The sequence below is a fragment of the Diadema antillarum genome, unplaced genomic scaffold (genome assembly GCF_040938485.1).
Source record: "Diadema antillarum isolate AM-2024a unplaced genomic scaffold, OU_Dant_1.0 seq00001292_RagTag, whole genome shotgun sequence".
NCBI lineage: Eukaryota > Metazoa > Echinodermata > Echinoidea > Diadematoida > Diadematidae > Diadema > Diadema antillarum.
The window spans coordinates 178,131-204,043 of NW_027272071.1; the positions used below are offsets into that span (position 1 = coordinate 178,131).

Here is a 25,913-nt window from a genome sequence, read left to right on the forward strand (position 1 = left end):
CCCCTTCACCGACGCATTATAAACGATGTGAACAAGATTGTCAAATTTCAACTTGACCTATGCCGTCACATTTTCACCGTTCACCAACAATCACTACCATCACATCTATCTCGTACACCTGACGTTAACGTATACCATTCCCACATTCACTACCACCACACTTTCATCTCTCTGTTTTCTCATACCCTCACTTTTTTTCCCCATCTCATCTTGGTTTTGCGCATACCCTATGTGCACGTTCTCCATTTTCTTGATGTATTGAAACCACTCCATGCCATGACTGGCTTCCCTGCCTGAATATCTCGAAGGCGTTACCCTCAGGTAGGAGCAAACCTATATTCTTTTTGGGCAGTACATTGCGTGTTTACACCAAATAACACGCTGCAGCTATAATGAAGCATTTTGTAAAGGTATGTATGGCAATGCCGTCGGAATCTCTTAGTAATGTCAATAAAGAGCGATCTAAATTTAAATCATTTCATTTCATTTATTTCCACAACTTGCACAACTGGTTAAAAAAAAAGAATGAACAATACAGGACAACATGTCAATCATATGCAATACAGGGTTTGTGGAGGAAGAAGCAAAGGCCATTGACCTGTCAAGGTTTCTCCCTAGTAAACAGTAACAATCATGACGCAATACAAAAAAAGAACAAAACAAATCAAAACAAGACAAAACGACAACTACTGATATATACATATATTAGCATAAAGGAAATTATTACAGGAAGGCATTATTGCACGTATATGATATTTACAACGTATTCTTTATATTTTCTCTTGAATGCAGATATAGAAACACACTGCTTGATATTATTTGGGAGACTGTTCCACATCTTAGGGCCAATATATATTATTGTGGATCGTGAGAACTCATACTTGAAATTGGGCAATCTATAATCTTCCCCCCGTCTTGTACGATATCTACTTACTTCATTATTCTTTACAAAATCAAAATCATAAAAACATGGCAACATATTATTTCTAAACAGATACATAAAACAAACAGTTTGGGACTTATTAATATCCAATATTTTCAGAAAATTTAATTTTTCAAACAGATGACTGGAATGCGAATTATGCATGGTTTCGAGTTCGTTATGATTCTTATTGCACGCTTCTGAAGAACTAAAATTCGATTCAAATGGCATATTGCACTGTTCCCCCATATAATATTGCAGTAGGTAAGGTGCGGCAAGATCAAGGTTTGATAAAGTCTAACGAGTATGTTGAACGGGAAAATATGCTTTAGCCTATTCATAACACCGATTGTTTTCCTTATTTTCACACATACCATATCAATATGTTCCTTCCACATTAATTTTTCATCAATTACTACACCCAGGAATTTCACTGACTTAACAAAAGAAATCTTACAATTATCAATACATATATCAACTTCATTTACAATATATTTGTTTCTAGGCTTAAAAAGCATACAACATGTTTTATCCACGTTTAATTTAAGTCTATTTGCTTGAAACCAATCATTAACTAAACAAAGTTCATGATTAAAAGTTGAACTAAGAACATTCATATCATTACCAGACAAAAATAAACTAGTGTCATCTGCAAAAGCAATAGTGTGAAGTAACTTACTTGAAAAATGCAAATCATTAACATATATAATGAATAATAAAGGCTCTAAAACAGATCCCTGAGGAACACCAATATTTACACAACGATATGTAGACGATATACCATTTATGGACACATACTGCACTCTATCACATAAATAACTCCGAAACAGATTCAATGCAGTACCTCTGATTCCATATATTTCCATCTTTTTGATAAGAATACTATGATCCATGCAATCAAAAGCTTTAGACAAATCTAAAAATAATCCAATCAAAAACTTCTTATTTTCAAAAGACTCTGCTATTTTATTACTTAATTCCATTAAAGCCATGTATATGAAGAATACCCTTTTCTGAAACCAAATTGTTTCGAATATAAAATATCTCTTTCATGTAAAAATTTCATCAGCTGATTATATATCAACCTTTCAAATATCTTCGAGAAAACACATAAAAGAGAAATAGGTCTATAATTTGTTAATTTGTTAAAAGACCTTTGTGGACAGGAACAAGTTTTGCTATTGTTAAACACTTTGGAAACACACCATCCTTTAAAGATGCATTAAACATATTGCACAAGGGATTTACAAATAGAATAATACTCCTCTTTATAACACAACTATCAATATCATCATATCCAGGACTTTTACCTGTTTTTAAATTTTGTACAATTTCCAGAATATCACATACTTGTATGGGCCTTAAAAACATAGAGTGAGGATTATTACTTGTTGATAAAAATGTCGTAAAATGTGAAGAGGTATATAGATGGAACTGTATTTACAATTTTTGAACCTATATTACTAAAAAATACATTAAATGTATCAGCAATGGCATACTGATCACACAGGAATTGCCCGTTCGGTTGCAAAATGCGATATTGCACTTTTTCCCTCACCTTACAAAGAAGCCTGTTTGTAATTTTCCACGTACCTTTGATATCATAATGAGCATTCTTAAATTTATTACAATAATAATTTCGCTTCTTTTGACGTAACTCAGCATTAACTTTATTTCTACATGCAATATTGACAGCCTTTCGATACTCTGTTGGATTCTTTAAATACTTCGAATACAATACATTTTTCTTATTACACATTTTCCTAAGAGTATTATCAAACCATGGTTTTTTATAGTGATTACACTTCCGTTTACTTTCAATATATGGAAAACACTGATTATACAATTGAATCATCACTTTCATAAATTTATCAAATTGTTCATCAACATTCCCCTGCATTACGTCATTATTCCAATCAATCTCATTTAACTTTTCACAAAATTGCATCATATTATTATCACAAATATTGCGTCTATAAATCTTTTCAGAACTTTCAATATTACAGAAATCATAATGACAAAATACAGGCAAATGGTCGCTTACATCAGATTCTGTAACTATAATCCCTGCCCTTTTGACTATTTCAGGTCTATTTACAAAAATATTATCAATCAATGAACTTGAATATTCAGTTACTCTAGTTGGTTTAAGTATCAATGGACTAAATGAGTACGTCTTCAAAACATCAACATATTTATCAACATCTGAGCATAACGTAACATTCAGTAAATCAATATTAAAATCACCGGATAAAAGACATTCTCTCTGCTCATCACATACTTTGCTTAATGAGTTCTCAAGATATCGTAAAAATTCAGCAATAGATTGAGAAGGTAGTCTATAAATAACGGCAAGTATAACATTTTTATATTTTGTACGGATTTCTATAAAACTTGATTCAATACTGTCATTAAATACATCAAGATCTTTACGTATCACAAACTTTACTTCATTACTTACATAAAAACCAACACCACCACCTCGTTTCTCCCTTCTCTCGCTACCCACGTATGAGTACCCATCCACAGGCATCACTTCATCTTCTGTTAACCACGTTTCGGAAAGAGCAATGACAGAGAATTTATTTTTCGCGGATATTATTGTTTCAAACTTATGAAAATTCTTTTTAAGACTTCTGCAATAAAAATGAACCAATGAAAATGATTTACCAGTGCTGAGAGATATGTCATTATATTCATCTGGCAAGAGATATGTAGCTTCATTGACAGATTCATCCTGAAGACTCCTCACATTATCGATATTATCATATCTGCAATCATTGCACTCAGAACTATTGACATTTAATGTAAAACTATTTTGCCTTCCACATAGAATACATCTCTCGTATGATGACATAAATCAGTACCACGAACAGTTAGACACAAAATGGGTTGACACGAATATAAAAAGAAATACAAGCATGCAGTAAGAAAGCACGACGGGAAAAAAATCATTGATACACAAAAGAAATGCAATATAAAGTGTACATATGAGCATTGAGTTGAGTACGGTAAGTATGAAGAAAAAAAAAATGGAACGCTATATGTCTCTTATATTCCAGTAAAAATGCATACAGTAAAATTGGAATGCAACATCAGTAAGTGTTCTGTGTCCATGATTCACATTCACAGTTTATTAAGTTCATCTCGACCTCTGATTATCCGTTTGATCGTTTTTCCGCCAGACGCTGGCAGCAATACACAGATTCTGCCGTCGATCGACCACGCTTCTTTGACTTTTTCGTGGTGTTTCGCCGCCCAGAGAAGATCCAGATTTGTGGAAGTTAGTGCCTCATCAATTGCCATGCCGGAGCCTTTCAATTTCCTACGAGCGTGTAGCACTGCACTCCGCTACGGTAGGAACAGAATTTGACAATGATCGCTCTCGGTCGCTTTCCTGGTTCGCTGTTCTGAGTCTGCGCAGTGGCAACAGTAGCAGTGGTAGCGGAGGAACCATTCGTCATGCCTGGTTTCCTTGAAGCAACGCGTGACACAAAATATCTACGTCACTGATAACCTAAATCCCATTTCCCATAACAACTTTGCTTGCCAAAAGCAACCTCTCTGCTAGGGCCTATACCGATTAAAAAGGCAAATATGCCTGGGTTCTGTAACTCAAAACTTTTAGATTGTATAAAACTTATTTCTGTTATGGTAGACATTGAATCTTTGTATTCCCCTTTTTCTTTCGCGTCAAAAACAACAACAACAACAACAAAAACCATGCCAAAAATATCTTTTGTTTCAGCTCTAACAGCACAAATGTGTTTGGTATAGCAGCCAGAGGCAAAGGCAAAAATATGATAGAGTCGACGAAGCGCGTTTAAAGGGGCATTCCAGACGATTTTCATTATTTTACATCATGTAGTACATAAATCGACAGCTCCATGTATAGATTCGTGGAATTTATTGTGGTTCTTGAGCAGAAAAACAAATTAACTGAAAATCTTAAACAAATTACACTGAACAGTGTTGATGACATCAGAGCCTCACATATTTCAGAAATGTAGCAATGGAATTCCATTACAATACCGCTTGCTCAACAAGTTCACCTGTGAAGAATCTATGCATGCCTTTTTCTTTTGTTCTGCTTCCTTGAGTCCCAGCTCATGCATTCTTATGGTGAGGCTGCCATGTCATCATCCTTGCTCATTGTGATTTGATATAAGTTTTGAAAACATTCTCATTCCTCATCCCAATCACTATGAATTCTGAAACTCTGTAATCAGTTTAACTAATTTATAGTTGTTCAAATGTAAAAGTCTGAAAATCATCCGGAGGTCCCCTTTAATAAAAAAAAAAATACAAACATTGGCACGATCTTTTTACCGGTAGAAATAAGATTTGGCACTATACAGATTCCTTAAAGATATTTTTAAACAAATAACCCGCCGTAGCGTTTAAACTGTGCGCTAAAATCGACTTTCGATTCATCACCAAACAGCCCCTTGCAAAACTCGTTGTCAGCATTATCTTCTGAATTTTTTTTTCTTTCGTCACCGCGTAATATTTGACACTCCCTCTCCAAATCACAGTCGCAACGTTCGCTGTGACTTTTGTTCGATGCAATAATTTGGTTCCTGTTGGCCAGTGCTTTGAGTGCACTCGAAGTCAAAAATATAAACTTGCTCGGACCAGCTGCGTCTTGCAATTTACCGTATTTATCGTACACTGCGACTATATCAGACTTTTTATGTAGCATTTATAACCCTGCCAGTCGAATCTGTTACGTCTACAAACAAAAAAAAACAACAAAACAAAAATCAACACGAAACAAAAAACAAAAAACAAACAAAAAACAATAAAAACTCACCACAGATGTGTTGTTTGTGTGCGTTTCTGTTACTGTTGTGCAATCATTTCGTCAGTTCGATGGACATTCTTCAGTCTTGCATGAACGGCATGTAAATTTACACTTCAGCAATATTTTTTGTCACACCAGACCAATTCACAATACACAAAAAACAAACCTAAACATAAAAGAGTTTGTTTTTTAACGTCAAATCAAAGTGCTCTTTATGACTGTCTCAAATATCGCATGCTCACGATCTTCTGGGCCAGCTTAGACTGTGTTTAAAGAGGAAGTCCATACAATTTTCATAATGTCATAACATGTAGTATATAAATCGACAGCTAGAGTCATGTCTAGATTTGTAAATCTATTGTTGTGCTTGAGCCGAAATACCGCTAATCTGAAAAATATATATATATCTCACTCAACAAGGATACTGACATAGAAGCTCACATATTTCAGAAATGTACCAATGTAAATTCCATTACATCGCCTCTGTAAATTGTATGCATGCTTTTTTCTTTTGTTTTGCTTCCTTGAGCATGTTGAGCCCGCACTCATGCTCTCATAAATAAATTATGGCGAAGCTGTCATGTTTTTTCCTTGTAATTTGTCTTAAATTTTGGAAAATACTTATTCCCAATCCAAAGCATTGATCCCACACACCATGGACAGCAAATATTTTTATCGCTGTCTGCTATCACCAACTGGAAATTCCTTAATCAAAAATAATCATTGTCAAAATTGTCGTCTCTACAAATGCAATACATTACACCTGTTGTTTTGATGTTTTCTCCCTTCGCACCCAAGTTATTCATACACTTTTACAACTACAGGTTCCCACTTCCATCATTCTTGGCATTAAAAAAAAAAAATAGTATCAGTCGACGCTCTCTCCTCTTCCACCAAACACGCTATAAACGATGTGAAGAAATACGTCAAACTTCAACTTGACCAATAAAATACTGATATAATTTCACAGTTTGCCAACAATCACATCTATCCTCTCTCTTTCCCGTACACCTGACACGTAACTCCATTACCCTATTAATTCCCACCTTTCACTATTTTCATATAGCCCCCATTCATACCCTCATCTTTTTAACGACTTCCCCTAGAGCAAGGGATTAAGCCCCCCACTCTATCTATACACCTATACCTATTCTTCTTACTGATGTATAATGGAAATTATATGGTGGCAAAATTCCTCGGATTGGTTGAACCCCCCCCCCCCTTCCTTATCGTTCCCTCTTTTAAGTGCGGTGGTCATTGTACTTCTGACATTTTTAACCTGTGACATTTTGACCTCTAGCATTATTACCTCTGATATTTTTCCCCTCACATTATCACCTCTCACATTTAACTCTGACATTGTTACCTCTGTCATTTTCACTTCTGATATTTTTACCTCTGACATTTTTATCCCTGACATTTTAACTTCTGACATTTTTACCCCGAACCACTTAAAAGAGACATACATTATGTCCCCATTAAGAGACTATGGTAAACCCACAGTAACCTCCGTGTCCACGAAAAGTGACCAACGTGTATCCCCAAAGGGACTTGTATGTTCTCCAAAAGTGACAAGTACAAAGTGACTTCTGTGTACCCCAAAATGAGCAATTTCGTTGGGAAAGTCACGTTCAGGAGTATGTTATTGAAATCTAGAGGAAACCTTTCTGTCTATTCGTCCACATAGAATTTTTCTGTACTTTTTACATCTTCAAGATTTGTTCACATAGTAGGCCTAGTAAGCATGTGATAGTATGCCGATTTTAATACAAAATAGCAAAAGACATAAGGATAGTATATCCTAGAAAAAATAACTTACCAATCAAGTTAACTCACAAGATCTACGGTTATAAGGCATCAATCAATTTGAAAAACAAAAATTTGAAAAACGTCATTTATACGGACTACTTCATTCCCTCTGTGATGATAGCCTGATATTCCTAGCGGCCTCTAATGTGATTACCTCAAAGTATAACAGGCCATTAATTTTACCAAGTACTTCACTCGAGCTGTAAAGACAGCAGGATATTCATAGGGGCCCTTTCTAAATAGTTAATGTGATACATTTTACTATTTCATTCAAGCTGTAGTGACAACTGAAAATTCCCACGAGTCTCTAATGTAATTACCTTAAAGTATTACCGATGATATATTGTCCTATCTTATACTTTATTCACTCTGTAATGGCAGCTGGATATCCCTACGGGTCTCTAATGTGATGTAATCAAAGTATTACCGGTGATACATTAAATCCAGATAAGCTTTTTCTATTTATCCAGATAAGACCGAATGTTTCCTTAATCTTCGACTGTACATCTTTTTAGTTGTTGTTCTTTTTCTCCACATTTGTAAAATGATATTATATAAATAATTGTTATCACAATACTAGACATGTCCGACATCTCATTTTAATCTCATGCCATAGCTGTTTCTGTGTGTGTATCAGGAGCTACAAGATGTACATCAGTTTTTGTTTTCTATTTGTCACCAGCAATAGAACTATTCTGAAGATGTTTGTGCGTGTGCGTGCGTGTGAGAGAGAAAGAAACAAGCCTTTTATAACTCATATAGGTCTATCTCAATAAATGATTATAGTTGATACCATCAAAAGAAATTACTTTTTACATCTTTAAATTTCGTTTATCACAAAAAAAAGACAGCTGCCGACATATTTTCGACTTTTCGGCTGAATATTGGGTTTATGCTCCTTGCTCTCAGTCTTCACCTTCATAAATTATTTCATAGTAAAATTACATTGCAGAATAAAAAGTCAACTCGACGCGACATATTCATGCGAGCGCAATAGATCATTCTACACTTATAAAGATGTCATTCGTCCTTTACATCACCCCATATGAAGTCAAACAAAGTAATAAGCAAAACATTTTCTCCTATCGGATGGCAATTAGAGATTTATTCCTAGATAAGGGACGAGGTTCAAATGGGTTAGACAATTGGAAAATGTCACATGCCGGTAGCCAATCACTTGAATAACCAAGTTCTTTTCATCATAGCTTCGTATTCTGTGACGAGATCCAGCATAAATTCGGAAGATGACTGCGTTAATTCTATCACGATGAATGAAGTTTCTTCCTATTTATTGGTTGTAAATATTAACGAATTCACACAACTACGCCTTGTCATGAGTTCCTTTGTGATGAGAGCACAAACTGCTGAATAACGGTGGGATAAAATACCAAGGTAATTCGGTACTCGTTACACAAAGTATATGCCTCATGGTGGAGACTTGTACAAGGTAAGTGTACAACTTGCGACACCAGTTAAAGCTCTCGGGAAACTAGTGAAGGCAAGCCACTCATCCCTGTTAAAATCATATTCCTCTGCGGAGTTCAGCCAGGATTTACTTTCCCAGTTGTATCCACCAATCATGTATATCCGTCCATCCACGACACAGCCTGCTGCCTCTGCACGAGGGGTTGCCATGGCAGCAAGTGTACGCCACGTGTCTGTTGAAGGGTCGTATTGTTCTACATGCTCAAGGCAACGTAGAGTGCCGCCACTTTCCACCGTGGCTCCACCGGCGAGGTAGAGGTAGTCACCAAATGGTATCAGCAGAGAAAAGAATCGCGGTGTACTTAATGGCCGTCGAGATGTCCACTCATTTTTGTCCGGATCGAAGTATTCTACCTTGCTCGATATTCTTTGATTTCCTGCAGAAGACAAGTACAACGACTATAAGCAATGCTCCAACGTCGCAATAAATGATAACTGTGTAGGTCGTATTATGCTTCTGTCAGTAGTCAGTTGTTAACGCAACGGTGCTTTTTGCAAAAAAAAAAAAAAATAAAAATAAAAATGTGTTAATATATGAGGAGCTTGCTTCCGAAATGCGCTAAATCCATCGTTTTTCAATGTATTTAGCGCCTTTTGGAAGCACGCTCTTCATATACAGAACATTAATTTAAGCAGTAATATAATATCTAAAGTTTACTGAAGTGAAATGATGTAAAAGCACATATGACTAGATAATAAGAAAATAATGTTGATGGGTCCACAGAAATCATGACGCAACGAAGATCTGACGATGAAGTTGGTCCATAAACCTGAAGTGGATCACGATTGTCATAAAAGTATATGTATATGTATATGTATATGTATATGTATATGTGCATATGTATCATATATATAGTGGTTTTCCTTTAAACAAAAATGAGAAAAATTGACAATGCCTTTGAAAAGGGAGAACCTTAATATTAGTTTTATTCCCCACTTAAAATGACAAAGACCCAGAGAACAGAAATTTGACATTGAGGGGAAAAGAATTATCATCGAATCCCGGTGACTTGGCCACCATGAAAGCCTCTACCATTAAGCATGTATTACTATGCATTGAAATGCAGCACACAGAGAGTTACATACAAGGTAGGCCTACAGTCTGCACAGTGGGTTGCTATTTAGTAATGTAATGTTGTGTGGTATCATTATCAACCTGATGTAGGTTAAAATGGGATATTTTGACTTGCTACTAACTGTCAAAGAGTTGGATCGCTGGACCCATCCGATTCATGTATCAAATGCGGGTAATGATTTTTCCCCGGAACAGTCATAATTAGCCCTTTTGCACCACATACCAGCCTGGAGTTAAGGTACCTGAATACTGTTAAAGGTCATCTACCGTTAGCTCGATCGTCATGTCAGAGCTGCGTACAACTGCTAATCATCCTAATAGCTATCACAGACGTAGACCTCAGAGTCATAGAGCTTTCGTGAACAAGCAACCCACCTGATCCGCCCACAGCGTACAGTCGGTCACTGTGAGCTGCGACCGCCACACACCTCCTAGGATCACTTAAACTCGCCACGGGCTCCCACACGTCTCGACAAGGGTCGTAGCGCTCTACGTCAGGTAATGAGGTCGTGTCGTCCAATCGTCCTCCTGTGGAGGGTAAATGAACACCGTGTGGAGCCGGGATTTGTAAAAACGCCGATATTTGTAAAAACGAAAAATAACGGGCACGACGGGAAATATAAAAAACATCTCACCGGGAAATATAAAAACGTCTAACCGGGAAATGAAAAAACGTTAAATTTCGCAGGGAAATGTGGAAATCATGTACGTTAACGGTATTACGTAACAATGGTATATACCATGGTATTATTCATGAACTCGACGACTAACGAACTACTCATGAACCTTCACTGTTTTCATTTTCTTGTTAGCCCCACAATGGAGTTTCACCAAAGTTGGCAGATAGCATCTTTACGGTGATATGAAAGTATTTATTTAAATGAGTCCCACCCCCCCCCCCCACCCCCACCGCCAACGGATGTTGGGGGCAGTCGAAGCCTCAGAGTCCCTAAAATCTGGAATTCTTTGATCTTCTTCTGTCGAACCGAAAACTATGAAGACATTTATGACCGAACCTTCATGTTTGATTATGGCGGATCAAGGAGTGCCCTAGGATAGGGGCTAAGGGGGAGGAGAAGGAGGCGGAGGAATTTTCACATCTTTAGCATCTTCTTCTTACTGGTAATTTCAGATTTTTACGAGTTATGTTGAAGATATGGGGAAAATATTGAACTTTTAACACTATCACTAACCTTTGACCCCTCCAAAAAAAATGTTTCTTTACAGAATCATTGCACAGTAGCATATCATACCTATATAAAACTAAAACCCAAGAGAAATGTGAATTGAATGAAAGCGGCAACATTAGTAGAACATATCAGTGAAAGTGTGAGGAAACTCGGGCAATCGATGCAAAAGTTATGAATTGTTAAAGTTTTGATGTTGCAACCGCTGGATAAGGAGACTACTAGAGGTTAAGGCGTCATGTGTGGACAACAATATAAAGAAAATATAAAGGGAATTCCACACACACACACACACACACACATACGCACACAAATAATTTTTCATGAAAATTACACATTCCATCAACTTTATACTGACATAAAAATTATGTAAAGAATAGCAATTTTCCCCCTGCTTTCTGAAATCAGTTAGTCAAGTGCTCTTTAATTATGCTAGAAATTTGAATTTTTGTGTAATTTCCTTTATATTTTCTTTATATTGTTGTCCACACAAACGTCATAGTCTCTAGATAATCTCGTCATCCAGCGGTTCCAACACCAAAACTTTAAAATTCATAACTTTTGCAACTTTCACTGATGTGTTCTACTAATGTTGCTGCTTTTACTCAATCCACATTTCTCTTTGGGTTTGGGTTTCCTTTAAGTAAGTTTATGCAATGAGTATGATTTTCAATGTGTGGAGAGAGCATTAAACAACAGAATTTGAGCATTTTCACCTGACCTTTGACCCCAAATGATCCTAAATTTCTCAAGATAAATCAAAGCAGTACATACATATTAATCAAGTTTCAGAAAATAACTTTTCACTTTACCTTTTTAATAAAACTTTTAACTTTGACCCCGTTAAAATACCATGGTCCAAAACTTTCCATATAGTGAATTTCTACCTGATAATACATGTAATACTACGTTTCATGAATGTATACCTTCAGGCATTGCAGATATATTTGGACAATAGTGAAACTTTCAGAATTTGACTTTGACCATTGACTTTAAGCGTGTGCTCCCAAAAATCGACAGTTCATAATTATGCATATTTGGCAACTCATATGCCAAATTTCATTTAGATACCTCCAACGATTCTTAAAGGAGAAGTCCAGACGATTTTCATAATTTCACATCATGTAGTAAACAGCTCCAGTTTACTTTTGTGGAGTTAATTGTTGTCCTTGAGCAGAGAAACCAATACACTCTGAAAACCCCAAAATAAATTACACCGAACAAGGATGATGACATAGCAGCTTCACCAAAAGAATGAGTGAGTAGGAGGCTCACATATTTTAGAAATGGCTATAAAATCTGGTTACAAAAAAAAAAATCCTCGATAATTACACCCAAACTCATTGAAGCCAAGAGTATGTTTTATCCCTTATATTTTGAGACATCCTGTATTTTGTTATTGCCATTGTGTGTTTTGTTTTGTCTTTGCCTTGTCCTGTTCTTACGTTTTACTTTCCATTGAACACATTATGGATAATTGAAATTGAATGAAGAATTTTAGGTCAGCTGAAAATAAGGGACATTTCCTTTCTGGCTGCTATACCATAGCAAACCTGTAAAATCTATGTGCGTAGAATTGTCATTGTATTTTTTGCATTTTTTCACTGTTTCACTGATATGTTTGTAATCATATCCGAATGTTCATGTATGTGTTTGTTCATGTGTTCCTTGCTTTGGTGAAATAAAGAAACTTCAAACTTGAAATGTAGCAACGCAATATTCCATTACAATACCGCGCCTTTCTTAACAAGGTCACCTGTGTAGAATTTATGCATGCTCTCTTCTTTTGTTCTGCTTCCTTGAGCCCCCACTCATGCATGCTTATTTTGAAACTGCTATGTCATCATCCTTGTTCATTGTGATTTGTTATAAATTTTGAAAACATTCTTTCTCCTTATCCCACTCACTTTAAAGTCTGAAACTCTGTACTCAAGCTGTACGAGAAAATGTCTTCAAAACTGTAAGTCAGTGTCATATTATGTTGCTTGTGGAGCTGTACCCTCCTAAAAAGCGGCTTTTTTAATTTTTCCGCTTGAAAGAAAACCGAAACCCGAATATAAATTCAAACGTGGATTGAGTGAATAAAAGCAGCAATACATTAGGAGAACACATCTGTGAAATATTAGGAAAAATCGGGCAATCGATTCACAAGTTATGGATTTCGGTGCCGTCATCGCTGGATGAGAAGACAACTACAGTTCACGACATCATCCTTGATAACAATAGAAAGAAAATAAAATAAAACTTTAGCGTATTTTCACTCTTTTAACACAGTGAAAAAGCACTTGCCTTAGCTCCTTTAAAAAGCAGGGGGACTGTAGCAGTCTTCTCATCCAGCGATGACGGTATACGGAAACTATATACAAATTCATAACTTTCGAAACAATATTGTCCGATTTTCCTCAAACTTTCACTGACATGTTCTTCTGATATTTGCTGCTTTCAGTAAATCCTCATTTAGGTTTCGGTTTCCTTTAATTCCTGCAAATGAAACTGATATTTTGGTACAATCTACAACGATAGTCCACATTTCATGAATCAAAATGTAAGATTAGTGCCCGAACCTTGCCGGTTGAGTAAAGCTGGCTTTCCTTTCATTATATTTCAGTCTTCGCACAATTTCTATGTATCGCTCATGTTTTATATTAGTATGTACGGATGGCGCAAGGTAATCATCATAAATACAAATTCCTCCTTACAAAGTGCCTTGTCATCAAAATGGCATTAACCATCTGTCGTCTTATCCAAGGCATATCCAGTTGCCACATACAACTGTACTTGACATTTTTTTTTTTTTTTGGGGGGGGGGGGGTGGCGGCTAAGAACATGGGTTCAAAGGGAATGAGACAGTTGTGACTCCAATCTTTTGACCCTCCTTGTTCTTACCACCATGTGAGTATCGAGTTATTTTGTGCTTCAAGTTTCAGTGTCCTACCCCCCCCCCCTCCCCCATGTGATCACCTGTACAGTATGCACGTTCCCGTTTGTTTTGGGGGGTTTTTTTCGGGAAAGGTTTTTCTTTTCTGGAGGGGGGGGGGGGGTCAATTAGTCGGGGGGGGGGAAAGCACGAAAAATCGTTTAAGTGGTGGTCTTGTAGTATTTTTTGCCTAAAATATTTCTGATTAGGGGTAATTTTCATATCTTTAGAAACAATCCTGAAACAGGGTTCCGAATAGGGTTAGTTTCAAACCCCCGAAAAATTCCGAAATAGGAGTAGTGTTTTGTGTTTTGTGGGTTTTTTTTTCGGGGGGTGTCTTTTTTTTTTCTTCTTCTTCTTTTTTTGGTGTTAGCCCAACCTCCACTATGTGCTTACACTGATGTGCATGTTTTGCTGCAGAGCAAAAACTTCGATAGGGGTAATTTGCTGACTTCCCTCCCAAAATCTCGTGATAGAGGGACAGAATCCTAACCCCTTTCTTACCTTAATAGGGGGAATCTCTAAGAATCCGAAACACGTATACGTGCTTGGTTGACTGCCTGAAGCGGGGGACGGGTGTGTCCATCAGGCCGTGTCCTATCCCGAGTGTCCAAAATAACCAGCTCTTTAAGGCAGAAAGCCATTGCTATAGGATGTAGTTATTATGCAAATCATTGAAGTTCATCTGAAGAAACGACTCACCCACAGCATAAATTCTGTCGCGAAGAACGCAGAGCTGGAAGCTTTCTCTGGCCTTAATCATGTCAGCTATGCGCAACCACGAGTTAATGCGGGGGTCGTATCGACAGGCTGATCGCAGAGGTGTTCCTGAACATGTGGTGTCTCGCCCGCCAGCCACGTAGAGAAACCCGCCTAGAGCCACAGCTGTGGAATGCAGTGCCGTAAGAAATGCTGTCAAACGTCCGGTAGAACATACATAATAATCATTCAAAGGGAAGAAGCAGTACCAAAGAAGTAAATTAATGTGGGAAAGACCATTATCAGACGTTTTATTTATTCATGTTTTATTTAAAATGGGCAGGGTCCTGTTTTATGAAGCGTTAAAATTGATTATATTATAGTTGATTTCAACAGTAAAGCTAGGCTGACACTTGCAACGATATTGTGGCACGCCTTGGCACGACTCGAGGCGTGCCAGTGCGCAAACTAGTCGTAAACTGGCGTGAAGTGTGCGTAAACCCGTCGTGACTGCGTGCCATGTCGGGTCGAGAATTTTGAAATGTTCAAACTTTTGGTCACGACAAAATTTCGTGACCGGGTCGTGAACTATGCGCAAACTAATCGTGAACTCGTCGTGAACTCGTCGGGACGATGCGGGGAGGATGTGTGGCATTGCGTGGCAGTGCGCGCCATGCTTTTCCGTTTCTTTTTTCATATCTTTTTTGTTTCTTCCTTGTTTCTTTTTTTTTAGTTTCTTTTTCTCTCTCACGAATCGAGAAACGATGGTAACGTATCTGACAAAGCATTTATGCTTAGTGACACATTAAACTACCGACTTACATCAAACCCAGATCACACAATCATGTGATTGAAAAAAAAAAAAACTTATGCAAAAAAGTAGACATCAAATCCTACAGTCATTTTTTCAGAGCATTTTGCAACTAAGGAAGTGCTCTTGACTTTAACCATAATAGCATTTTATGTAGATTAAAGATGCAAAATTATAATGAACAAAGGTATAGAGCGTTCATGTAGCCTCGTTTGCTGTGAAGTTGACAACGTAAGGTGGGTACCAGACTTTAGCCCTTAAAAGTCCTAAGTTGATTTTTTTGAGACAAAAACTTATTGTGGTACCAAACGCTGACACACACACACACACACACACACACAAAACCTCAACAAAACAGAAATAAAATGGATTTGTAATGTGTATCTGACGGCACTTTTTGCAAATGTCATAATTCTAAGGGATAGTATAGTTCTGGTTTAGATGAGGATTCAGTTTTGAATCTTTTGCAAGAAAATTGAAATCCACTTGTACTTATGAAAAATTTATTAGATGATAATCGGTTTAGAAATGGCTGAGATGTCCATAATTAAGTAAAAGGAAGACGTTCAAATAAAAATAGATCGGCCATCACATTTTGTTAGGACCTCTTTCTTTTGCCTTATTTTGGACATCTCGGCCACTTCAAAACCGATTTTTCATTAGATAAACCTTTAAAATCCTTTTAGAACGGCATGTTTTTTATCAAGTCGTATAGAGCACGATGTCAACCGGTTAAATCCGCGCAAAAGAAAAAAAAAGCGCGTTGCGGTTAACTTTGCTGCAAGATATACTTTTATTGGTAAAGTATCTGACGAGTTTTTTTTTTTTTTTGTAAATAATAGTGTGCGAATGGTAACGGCACATCACATACGTTACCATTCGCACACTATTATTTACAAAAAAAAAATAATAATTTTGAAAGAAAGCAAGATATTATTCAGAGGGGTGAAGGTTCAGATGGGAGTTTCTTCAATGTAATAATTTTTATATTATTAATTTTCTTGAGTAATTTTTGTTGTGTGATCAATCATTACCTCAAGTACTCAAAAGTACCGGAGCTTTGCTTTCATATAAGAGCATATACCTTTTTTTTTTCTAAATGTAGCAAATTTTAGGTAACGTATCTGATATCAGCTCACCGTAACATTAGGTTTCCACGGCTTCGGATCAGTATGATATTTTGTGACAAGAGATTCCATGAATAAATCATGGTTCCACGTATGCGTGAAGTTGATTTTGTTTAACACATCAAATTACAGTGCTACGCGGCTTTACTTTGATCTTCTCTTAAGGGTCTCAAAAAGGGTAACGTATCTGCCGGCGATTTAGCGACATGATACCTATGACCTCCTGGAGAAAGATCAAAACATCATATTGTTATGTAATATTATTTTTCATTCAGGGATGCACTTGAGGGGCAATGGAATAAAGCACAAAAGATTTGATGATACGTTAATGAGTAGGAACTTGTATGAGCACGTCCTCTTCTGGCGACATGCATGGGTTTTTTAGGGTTATACATCAAACTTTGAATCGTATTTCTAATATTATCCTGGGGGTCCCAATAATCTTTATTGAAATTATTTTACAGGTCCAGCCTCTCGGATGAACTAAAAATATTGATTTCTGAGGGACAAAATATCGATCTAATCTATACGAACATGCTGGCGACACGAAAATCGCGGTTGTTGACATTTTGGGGGAGAATGGCCTAAAAAGAAAAAAAAACAAATGTTTTGAAATAAGATAGCAATTCATTAACAAGAAAACAGCAAACAACAAATATATACAAGTATTCAGCATGTTGTCTCTTCCACAGCCAATCCGAAAATTACCAGGGGGGGGGGGGGGGGGCCTTCGTAATGTCGTGGCCAAGTCGGCACGACACCGTCCAAATTGCGCAAACTCGTCGTGCCAATGCGGGAAGTGCGTAAACTATGCGCAAACTATGCGCAAACTATGCGTGAACTCGTCGTGCCAGTTCGTGTCTATGTGGACACTAATGGGCACGCATTCGTGAACTCTTCGTGAACTCGTCGTGAACTATGCGTGAACTAGTCGTGAACAGTGCGGAGCCTCTCAGTTCGTGCCCCAAAATGGCACGAATTGCCAAGACAAAATCGTGGCCAAAAGTCGTGCAAGTGTCAGCCTAGCTTTAAGCTAGGCTGACACTTGTACGATTTTGTGGCACGTATTGGCACGACTCGAGTCGTGCCAGTGCGCAAACTAGTCGTAAACTGGCGTGAAGTGTGCGTAAACCCGTCGTGACTGCGTGCCATGTCAGGACGGAAATTTTGAAATGTTCAAAATTTTGGTCACGACAAAATTTCTCGATCGGGTCGTGAACTATGCGCAAACTGTTCGTGAACTCGTCGTGAACTCGTCGGGACGATGCGGGAGGATGCGTGCCAGTGCGTGGCAGTGCGCGCCATACCACGACTGTCACGAATAGTTCATGAACAGCTCACGTCGAGTTCACGAGTAGTTAACGACATGTTCAAGAATTGGTGCGCGTCGCAGCGTGGCCGTGAAAGCCGTGGAAACCTAACGTTACGATGAGCAGATACGTTACTTAAAATTTGCTTCATTAAAAAAAAAGTATGCTCTTATATGAAAGCAAAGCTTTTGAATATTTACGGTTATAATTAATCACACAACAGAAATTGCTCAAGAAAATTAATGTTTTTGTAAATAATACATATGTAGTGTGAGAACGGTAACGGCCCATCAGAAACGTTACCATCAAACATGTCAGATACGTTACCAAGGAAATGTATCGTGCAGCAAAGTTAAGCGCGACGCGCTTTTGTGCGTGGGTTGTGCTCTATACGACTTGATAAGAAAACATGCAGTTCTAAAAGGAATCAAAAGTTTATTTAATGAAAAATCGGTTTTGAAGTGGCCAAGATATCCAGAATAGAGTAAAAGAAAGAGGTCCTAACAAAATGTGATGGCCGATCTACTTTTATTTGAACATCTCCCTTTTACTTAATCATGGACATCTCAGCAATTTCTAAACCGATGATCAAAAAAAAAACTTTTCATAAGTATAAGTGGATTTTGATTATCTTGCAAAAGGTTAAAAACGGAATCCTCATCTTAACCAGAATTATAATATTATCCCTTAGAATTATGGCATTTACAAAAAGTGCCCTCGGGTATATGTTAGAAATCCATTTTATTTCTGTTTTGTTGAGTTAATGTGTGTGTGTGTGTGTGTGTGTGTGTGTGAGTGTGAGCGTTTTGTATACCACAATAATTTTTTGTCTGTAGAAATCAACTTTATAGAACTTTTAAGGGCTGAAGTCTGGTACCCACCTTATGCTGTCAACTTCACAGCAAACGAGGCTACATGAACGCTCTATACCTTTGTTCATTATAATTTTGAATCTTATCTATACATAAAATGTACTCAGTATTATGGTTAAAGTCTCGAAAGAGCATTTCCTTGGTTGCACAATGCTCTCAGAATGACTATAGGATTAATGACGTCTAGCCTTATTTGCATCAGGTTTCTTGTAATCACATGATTGAGTGATCTGGGTTTGATGTAAATCGGTTGTTAAATGTGTCAATAAATATAAGTGCTTTGTCAGATACGTTACCATCGTTTGTCGATTCGTGAGACCTAATTTTGATATAATTCCAATGCAGATACAAAGTTAAATTAGGGTAACATACTTTAAGTCGAAATATATTTATTTTCTTGCTTTTTATTTAGCCTTCACTTTATAAAGTAGGATCATTTTTATTACATATTACATCACGGCTGACTCCAACATGTTTTCATGATGTTTGTTTATGTTTGAGCTTGTAGTTTTACCTATAAGCATTGTCATTTTAAAGGTAGAAATAAGCAGACAATCAACGATTTTCTAAGATGTTACCTCTGGTAACGTAGCTGATATGGTACTAAAATATAAAAAAGGACTCTGCGTTTGGAAATGTTTCTAGAAAAATTAAGAGCTTTTAAAAATCACCCATTTATTGCTTTGTATTCCTAAGGAATCAAACTTTCTGAATTGATAAAACATGAATGAAATCTTTGATGTTGAATTTTTGTCATTAGTACAACTGTAATTGCACAGTTTTTCGGAGAACGGCCCTAGAGCAGCTGCCAGGTATAGACATCTTCTCTTCTCTGCAATGATTGTGTCTTTGGCATTCAGCATGTTGTCTCTTCCCCAGCCAATACAAAAATGACCAGGGGTATAGGGAGGCCCCCTTTTTATATGGCGTGCTCAAGTCGGCACGACACCGTCCGAATTGCGGAAAATCGTCGTGCCAATGCGGGAAGTGCGTAAACTATGCGCAAACTATGCGTGAATTCGTCGTGCCAGTTCGTGTAAATGTGGACACTGATAGGCACGCATTCGTGAACTATTCGTGAACTCGTCGTGAACCCGTCGTGAACTATGCGTGAACTAGTCGTGAACAGTGCGGGAGCCTCCCAGTTCGTGCCCCAAAATAGCACGACTTGCCGCGACAAAATCGTGGCCAAAAGTCGTGCAAGTGTCAGCCTGGCTTTAGTCTATGGCAGCCTGTGTGGTATTGACATTTAAAATGGATTTTATCTTTTGATAAAACGGGGCCCAGGTGTAGGTTAAGATAAATTGTCTAGGAATGCGTATGGCTTATTTACTTTCTGTGAGGAAAGATTACAAAGTCCATGATGTATGTAAATTCGTTTGTCTGACTTGAAACATTAACATCATGGTTGTAGGATAGGATACGAAATACTTGAAATAACATATTCATGATATATTCATTTCCACCTGGACCAGTGGATAGGCAGTGGCGGATCTATGCTGAGGAGGGAGTGAAGACCTTTTTTGTTTGTTTGTTTGTTTGTTTGTTTGTTTGTCAGTCAATATGGGAGAAAATTGGCAGCAAGAATTGTGAGAACTTTTTTTGATAGCTTGTCAGGCAATTTTGGTCATCGTCATTGAGACAACCCCTCCACCCCCCCCCCCCCCCCTCCCAACAGTACGCTACATGCGCCCTCGATAGGTCAGGTACGGCATTCTTTCTAACAGAGGTCCATACGTTAGTAACAAACAACGCAAACATATTATCAAATTCCAACAAGAGTAGGGCTTCCATTACGCAGTTCACGAAGAACTTGGCGTGGAATGTGCATGACTAATTGTGATCTGATGATCATTTCCCCAGCGAAGTTACCAACGACATGAATCGCCATGGTCTTCATAATATAAAAAGCTACATAGAAGAGAGACAGTTCTTGATTTGGCTCACTAGTGTATTCATTCGATATTTGCTGCACTGAGATGTTAGACAATACACAACTCGAATGAGCCAGTAGAATAATGATATGGTATAGTTTATGAGACATAAATTTTGATGAAAGAGATGGATTAAATCAAACTGATATTGCAGGTTGCCATTATTTAACTACGCTGCACTGTAACTATCGATGAATTTATAGTTTCTAGTGAAGATTTGCATTAAAAGTAAAGGAGAAATATATTTGACTTTAAGTTTCACAATTGTAAAAGAAAACTGGCTTAGATCGATTCAACTGTTGAGCAACCAGTTGACTGGGCTATCTCTGCTATTTACGCATTTTCACTATCGTGGGTGCCATAGTATTACGTAGCCTTACCTGGCTCTTTATCTAATATTATTGATAAGGCGCGTTTGATCTAGGAAATCTGGCAGTGGTTGACTTTAAAAACACTCTACTCAAATGATTTTCCAATTCATTTCTATCCCTTGTATCATATAACATTCTTTCGAGACTTATATTGTGGCCAGAATATGACATTTACGCAAGTGTCGTTACATTTGCTGACCTTCGACATTGACCTCAATTATTACTACTGGACATAGCTGACGTCATGGCTGAAGAATTACATTGTAACCTAATTACTGTGACCTTTGACATGTGACCTACACCACGTTCATGAAAATAATTATCTATTTAGTTTTACCCTGTGCCCCAACTTACGTCTCGTAAACACACCCAGTTGAAGAAATGCCTGTGGAAATAGCGCTTTCTTTGGCCTTTGAATTTTCATTGAGTTCATTTCGGGGAAATAAATTAATGTCTGTCAACTTTACTCTTACCAAGCCATATCATCATTAATTGCACATTCCTGTATAGATGAAGCTACGATTGGAAAAAAAAAAATCACTGGTAGCCAAAATGACTTACGACCTTTGACATCGAGGGACTTTACCCAAAAATTTAGTCTGCACATCAACACCTCAAACCACATTATGGGCCAAGTACAATGAAAATTCTCTCGGGCGGTTTCGCTATATTCGCTATAACAAGGTGTGGGACAGACAGACTGACAATCAACCCGAAGATATCATGTTTTCAGGACCTTTCGGGACAGACTCATTTAAAAATTAAAGCTCATCTTGCCTGCATGGTGATGTCTTGGCTGGTCCATCACTGTTAACAATTCCCATTGTTTCGTCAAAATGTCGTAGTACATGACGTCCGAACTAACGGGGTCTTTTGTGCGCCTCGGTTGTCCACCTGTTGTTATGATTGTGTGAACAATGCGTGCTGCTCGTGGTACGGTGCGAAAAGACTGCAACACACTCTGCCGATGAGGGAGACAGTGATAATGCAAGGCTTCTTTCACAAGAGATTCACACTGAGGATTCCTCATGATCAGCGGCACACTCTCTACGAAGTCCACAATTTCTGTTGCTTTGATCATCGGAAGTCGAATGTGACGCATGAGTTGAACCAAGTACGTGGATCTGCCGTCAATGTCTGCCTCAAGCCACTGCATGCATGCGTTGAAAACCTAGACAAAATTTGTCATTAGCATAGAGTTCAATAAAGGAGGGGTATGTAACACTGCATTATGATACATGTACGAGCAACAGTGACTTTTTAAGACCTGTTTATATAAAGACAAGAATAAGCCCTTATTCTTTGAGCTCCTCAATATATTAATCTTTCATCTTCTCCCACGAAGGCCGCCCTTGGCAACTCAAAACTTTCCACGTGTTTTTTTTTTCACTTCTCTTCTGTTCGATTATCATCTTTCGTCTGATTCTATCATCAAAACAGCACATACATTCCAAGTTCCATCAAACAGTAAAAGTAAATAGATAGGTAAACATATACTAGCCAGGGTGTAATTACCGGTCTTATCCCCTCCCTTTTCTACGTTATACGTTATATTATACAGAATGTTACCTGAAAAACCATCTATAAGAATTATATAGATAACTTTCATGAATATTACTCGATATTCCTCGAATTCCTCAGATGGTCTAAGTGTATTAAGTATAACGGAACACAATCATTTGTCACTTTGGCGCAAGAAACTTGTTTTAATGCGTATCATTAATTTTGATCACGCTATACGCAGCATTTTGTGATTCCAATCAATCGATACATTGTTTCGTAAATCCGCCAATGTAGGCCCTATTTATCGTATTTTATCATCCGGTGAATACCAAAATGTCAATTCATTTACGAGCGAAGTTACTTGTACAGGCCCTTAATATGGTGATGAAGATCTGTTGTTGGATATTATGATTACGCAACACTAGGGTTTTCACTGGTTGAGCGCTACGTCATCGTCTCTCCAGACGAATGGATACCAACGACGACGACGACGACGTGTAGATATGTTATTATTTTTGTTTGTTTTTCTCGTGTGAAGAAATTGCATCACTACATCAAATGGCACATAGTGTTCTAGGTGGAGACAATTACGATATCTTTAAGAGTGGAGTATTTTGTTAATCTAAACTTTCAAGTATGACCCCATAAACAATCCACGTTACAGAATATCTCCTCCATACCTGAAGTTCATCTTGGATATGTAGGTCATCTCTGGATATGAGGCAAATCAGTGGTTCTTCAGACAGGTCCAGGAACTCGGGCATCTGAGATAAGTCGACGAAATGTTTAGCCACTTCGGTACAAACATTTTCAAAAACGTCGTGCAAATCGAATGAGATTGCTACACCCAGAGTGCGAAGACAGGTTTGAAACGTGAGGTTTTCCAAGAGATAATTTGAACAAGAATCTATAGCAGTTGGTATTTTGAGATAAAGGGCTGCATTTAGGATCTCGTCAATGTTGTCATACGTGACATGAAGACATGAAGTGTACATAGACTCAAGAAGGATTTTCACGGTCTCGAAGCTGACGCCATGGAGGGTATATACAAACTGTTCTCCGTCTGAATTTGGGTCATCTTCTTCAGATGTGAACAGTTCGCAGAAATATTCACTGCACGCCGCTAACACTAATCTATGTGCACCTGCACGATGATGTCCGATGGCAAGTATAACGTCATGAAGCTTTTTCCTGCGCCACAGGGCTGTAGCAGCACCCAAGACTCTCGATGCGTGATCTGTGAGAGAAGACCCTCGGACATTGACGTTGGAAGTCTCGGCTACAGTGCTTAGTCGGGATGGTTTCGAAGATGGAATGAGACCGGTGGTTGCAGGCCGTCCAGTTTCTTTCTTCTTCCTCTCAACACGATGTGGAGTTTTCTTGGCAACTCGGGGAGGCATTGCATTTAAACTATGATGTGGGGCTCGAGACTGCTGAATTGACTTTTCCTTGCTTGTGTGTTTAAGGTTACCTCGTGACTGGACTTTTGTCTTATTCGTGAGTTTGCTTCCGTTCATGATTAATTTGACAGTTACGTGGTGTATCGATTTAAAACAGTTTTTTTTTTTTATCAAAGGTTTCTCTTAAAAGCCCCCATAATTATGTTGCTTTGTGTGACTTTGAGTGCTAATTTCCTTCTTTGTAAGTAAACGAATAGCATAATAGCAACAACAGTCACAAAGTTGATCTTGTGTTGCGCTGAGATTAACGCCCCGCCTCACTACCAGATTCCTTGTGACGTCATAACTACTCTGTAATACGCATTAAGGCATCAACTACATAGCTGAAGGACACGCGGCACGCGTTAAGTTTTTCTCCCTTGTTGTTGGGTAGTTGTTTTTTTTTTTGTTCTTTTTGTTTTTGTTCGTTTGTTGTTGTGGGTTGTTTTGTTGTTGTTGTTGGTTTTGTTTTTTTGTTTGTTTTTTTTTTTTTTGGGGGGGGGTGTTAAGGAGCTGTGTTCTTATGTCTCACCGAAAGTCCCAATAATCCTCAAAGTGGTGATTTTAGCTTTCTGTGTGAGTGAACGGAAAGCAACGGAATCTAGCAATCAGTTTACACATTACACAAGTTGACTGTTTTGTGTTGCGCGCTAAGAGTACGCACCACATTATTGTGACGTCACAACTACTCTGTAATACGCACCAACTGCCAGTAGTAAAGTTGCCAAGGGACAAGCGGCATACTGTATAAGCTTTCTTTTCTTTCTTATGTTGTTTTTTTTTTTTGGGGGGGGGAGCAGTGGTAAGGCGCTGTGCTCTATTCAAGTCTTGATAAAAGCCCCCATAATCCTGTTAATTTGCGTCACTGAGTGATTTTTTTTTCTCTTTTTTTTTGTGTGTGACGAAAGGATAACAACATACAGTACTACACCGCAATCCGTCACAAAGTTCATCTTGTGTTGTGCGTCAAGATATCCATATAGCTTCGCCCCACCTCGTAACAAGTGTCATCATTGTGACGTCATAGCCACTCTGTAACACGTTAGTCGAAGGCCAAGGACACGCGGCACGGGCCTTTGTAATACAGCAGGTGTAGTAAGCATTGATGGCCGGGGGATGAATAGCAGTGGAAGGGCTCTGATGGATTGGCGCATAATGAAATCAAATTTGATTTGACATATTAGTATGGTTAGACTTACTATTCATCGACCGCCTTAAGGACAGTATAATTCAACCTTCATAGATATGTGGATTGAGTGAATGCAGCAATATTAGCAGAACACATCAGTGAAAGTTTGGGGAAAATTGGATAATCCGTTCAAAAGTTATGAAAGTTGAAAGTATCTGCGTAGTCACCGCAGATTCACATCACGGGCTCAGAATGTTGACTTACAAGTATCTTTCATGCGCAGAAGTCTTGGCAAAAAATGAAAAAGTAAAACAAGCACACAAATCCGCAAGTTATACAATGTATGGTTTGGGGTTTTTTTGTTCTTTGTTTTTGTTGTTGTTGTTTTTTGTTGTTTTTTGTTGCTGTGCACCGGTTCAAGCTCATCATTTTAACCGACCGCCTGTTCTTCATACTAAAATAAGAGATTCTACATGTACTATCTCATTGATATTAAGACATTGGTTGATGAAAGAACGC

The 25,913-nt window shown here is 37.9% G+C and overlaps 1 protein-coding gene across 1 annotated transcript; it reads right to left on the reverse strand.

The window, feature by feature from the left end:
- Positions 1-8,960: 8,960 nt before the first annotated feature.
- Positions 8,961-22,479, reverse strand: LOC139707968 (kelch-like protein 9). The gene is made up of 4 exons (XM_071619959.1): positions 22,101-22,479; positions 14,902-15,084; positions 10,471-10,623; positions 8,961-9,397 (listed from the first exon to the last, which is right to left on the reverse strand). The coding sequence occupies exons 1-4, from the start codon at positions 22,477-22,479 to the stop codon at positions 8,961-8,963; spliced, it is 1,152 nt and encodes a 383-aa protein (XP_071476060.1).
- Positions 22,480-25,913: the final 3,434 nt, after the last annotated feature.

What these genes read in the sequence shown, in the direction of transcription:
- LOC139707968 (XM_071619959.1), bottom strand. Translation starts at nt 22,479, where the DNA reads ATGCAGTGGCTTGAGGCAGACATTGACGGCAGATCCACGTACTTGGTT. An exon ending in GCCAAGACATCACCATGCAG is followed by an intron (nt 15,085 to 22,100) that starts GCAAGATGAGCT and finishes TGCATTCCACAG; the next exon opens with CTGTGGCTCTAGGCGGGTTT. An exon ending in GTACGCTGTGGGCGGATCAG is followed by an intron (nt 9,398 to 10,470) that starts GTGGGTTGCTTG and finishes TGTCTTCTGCAG; the next exon opens with GAAATCAAAGAATATCGAGC.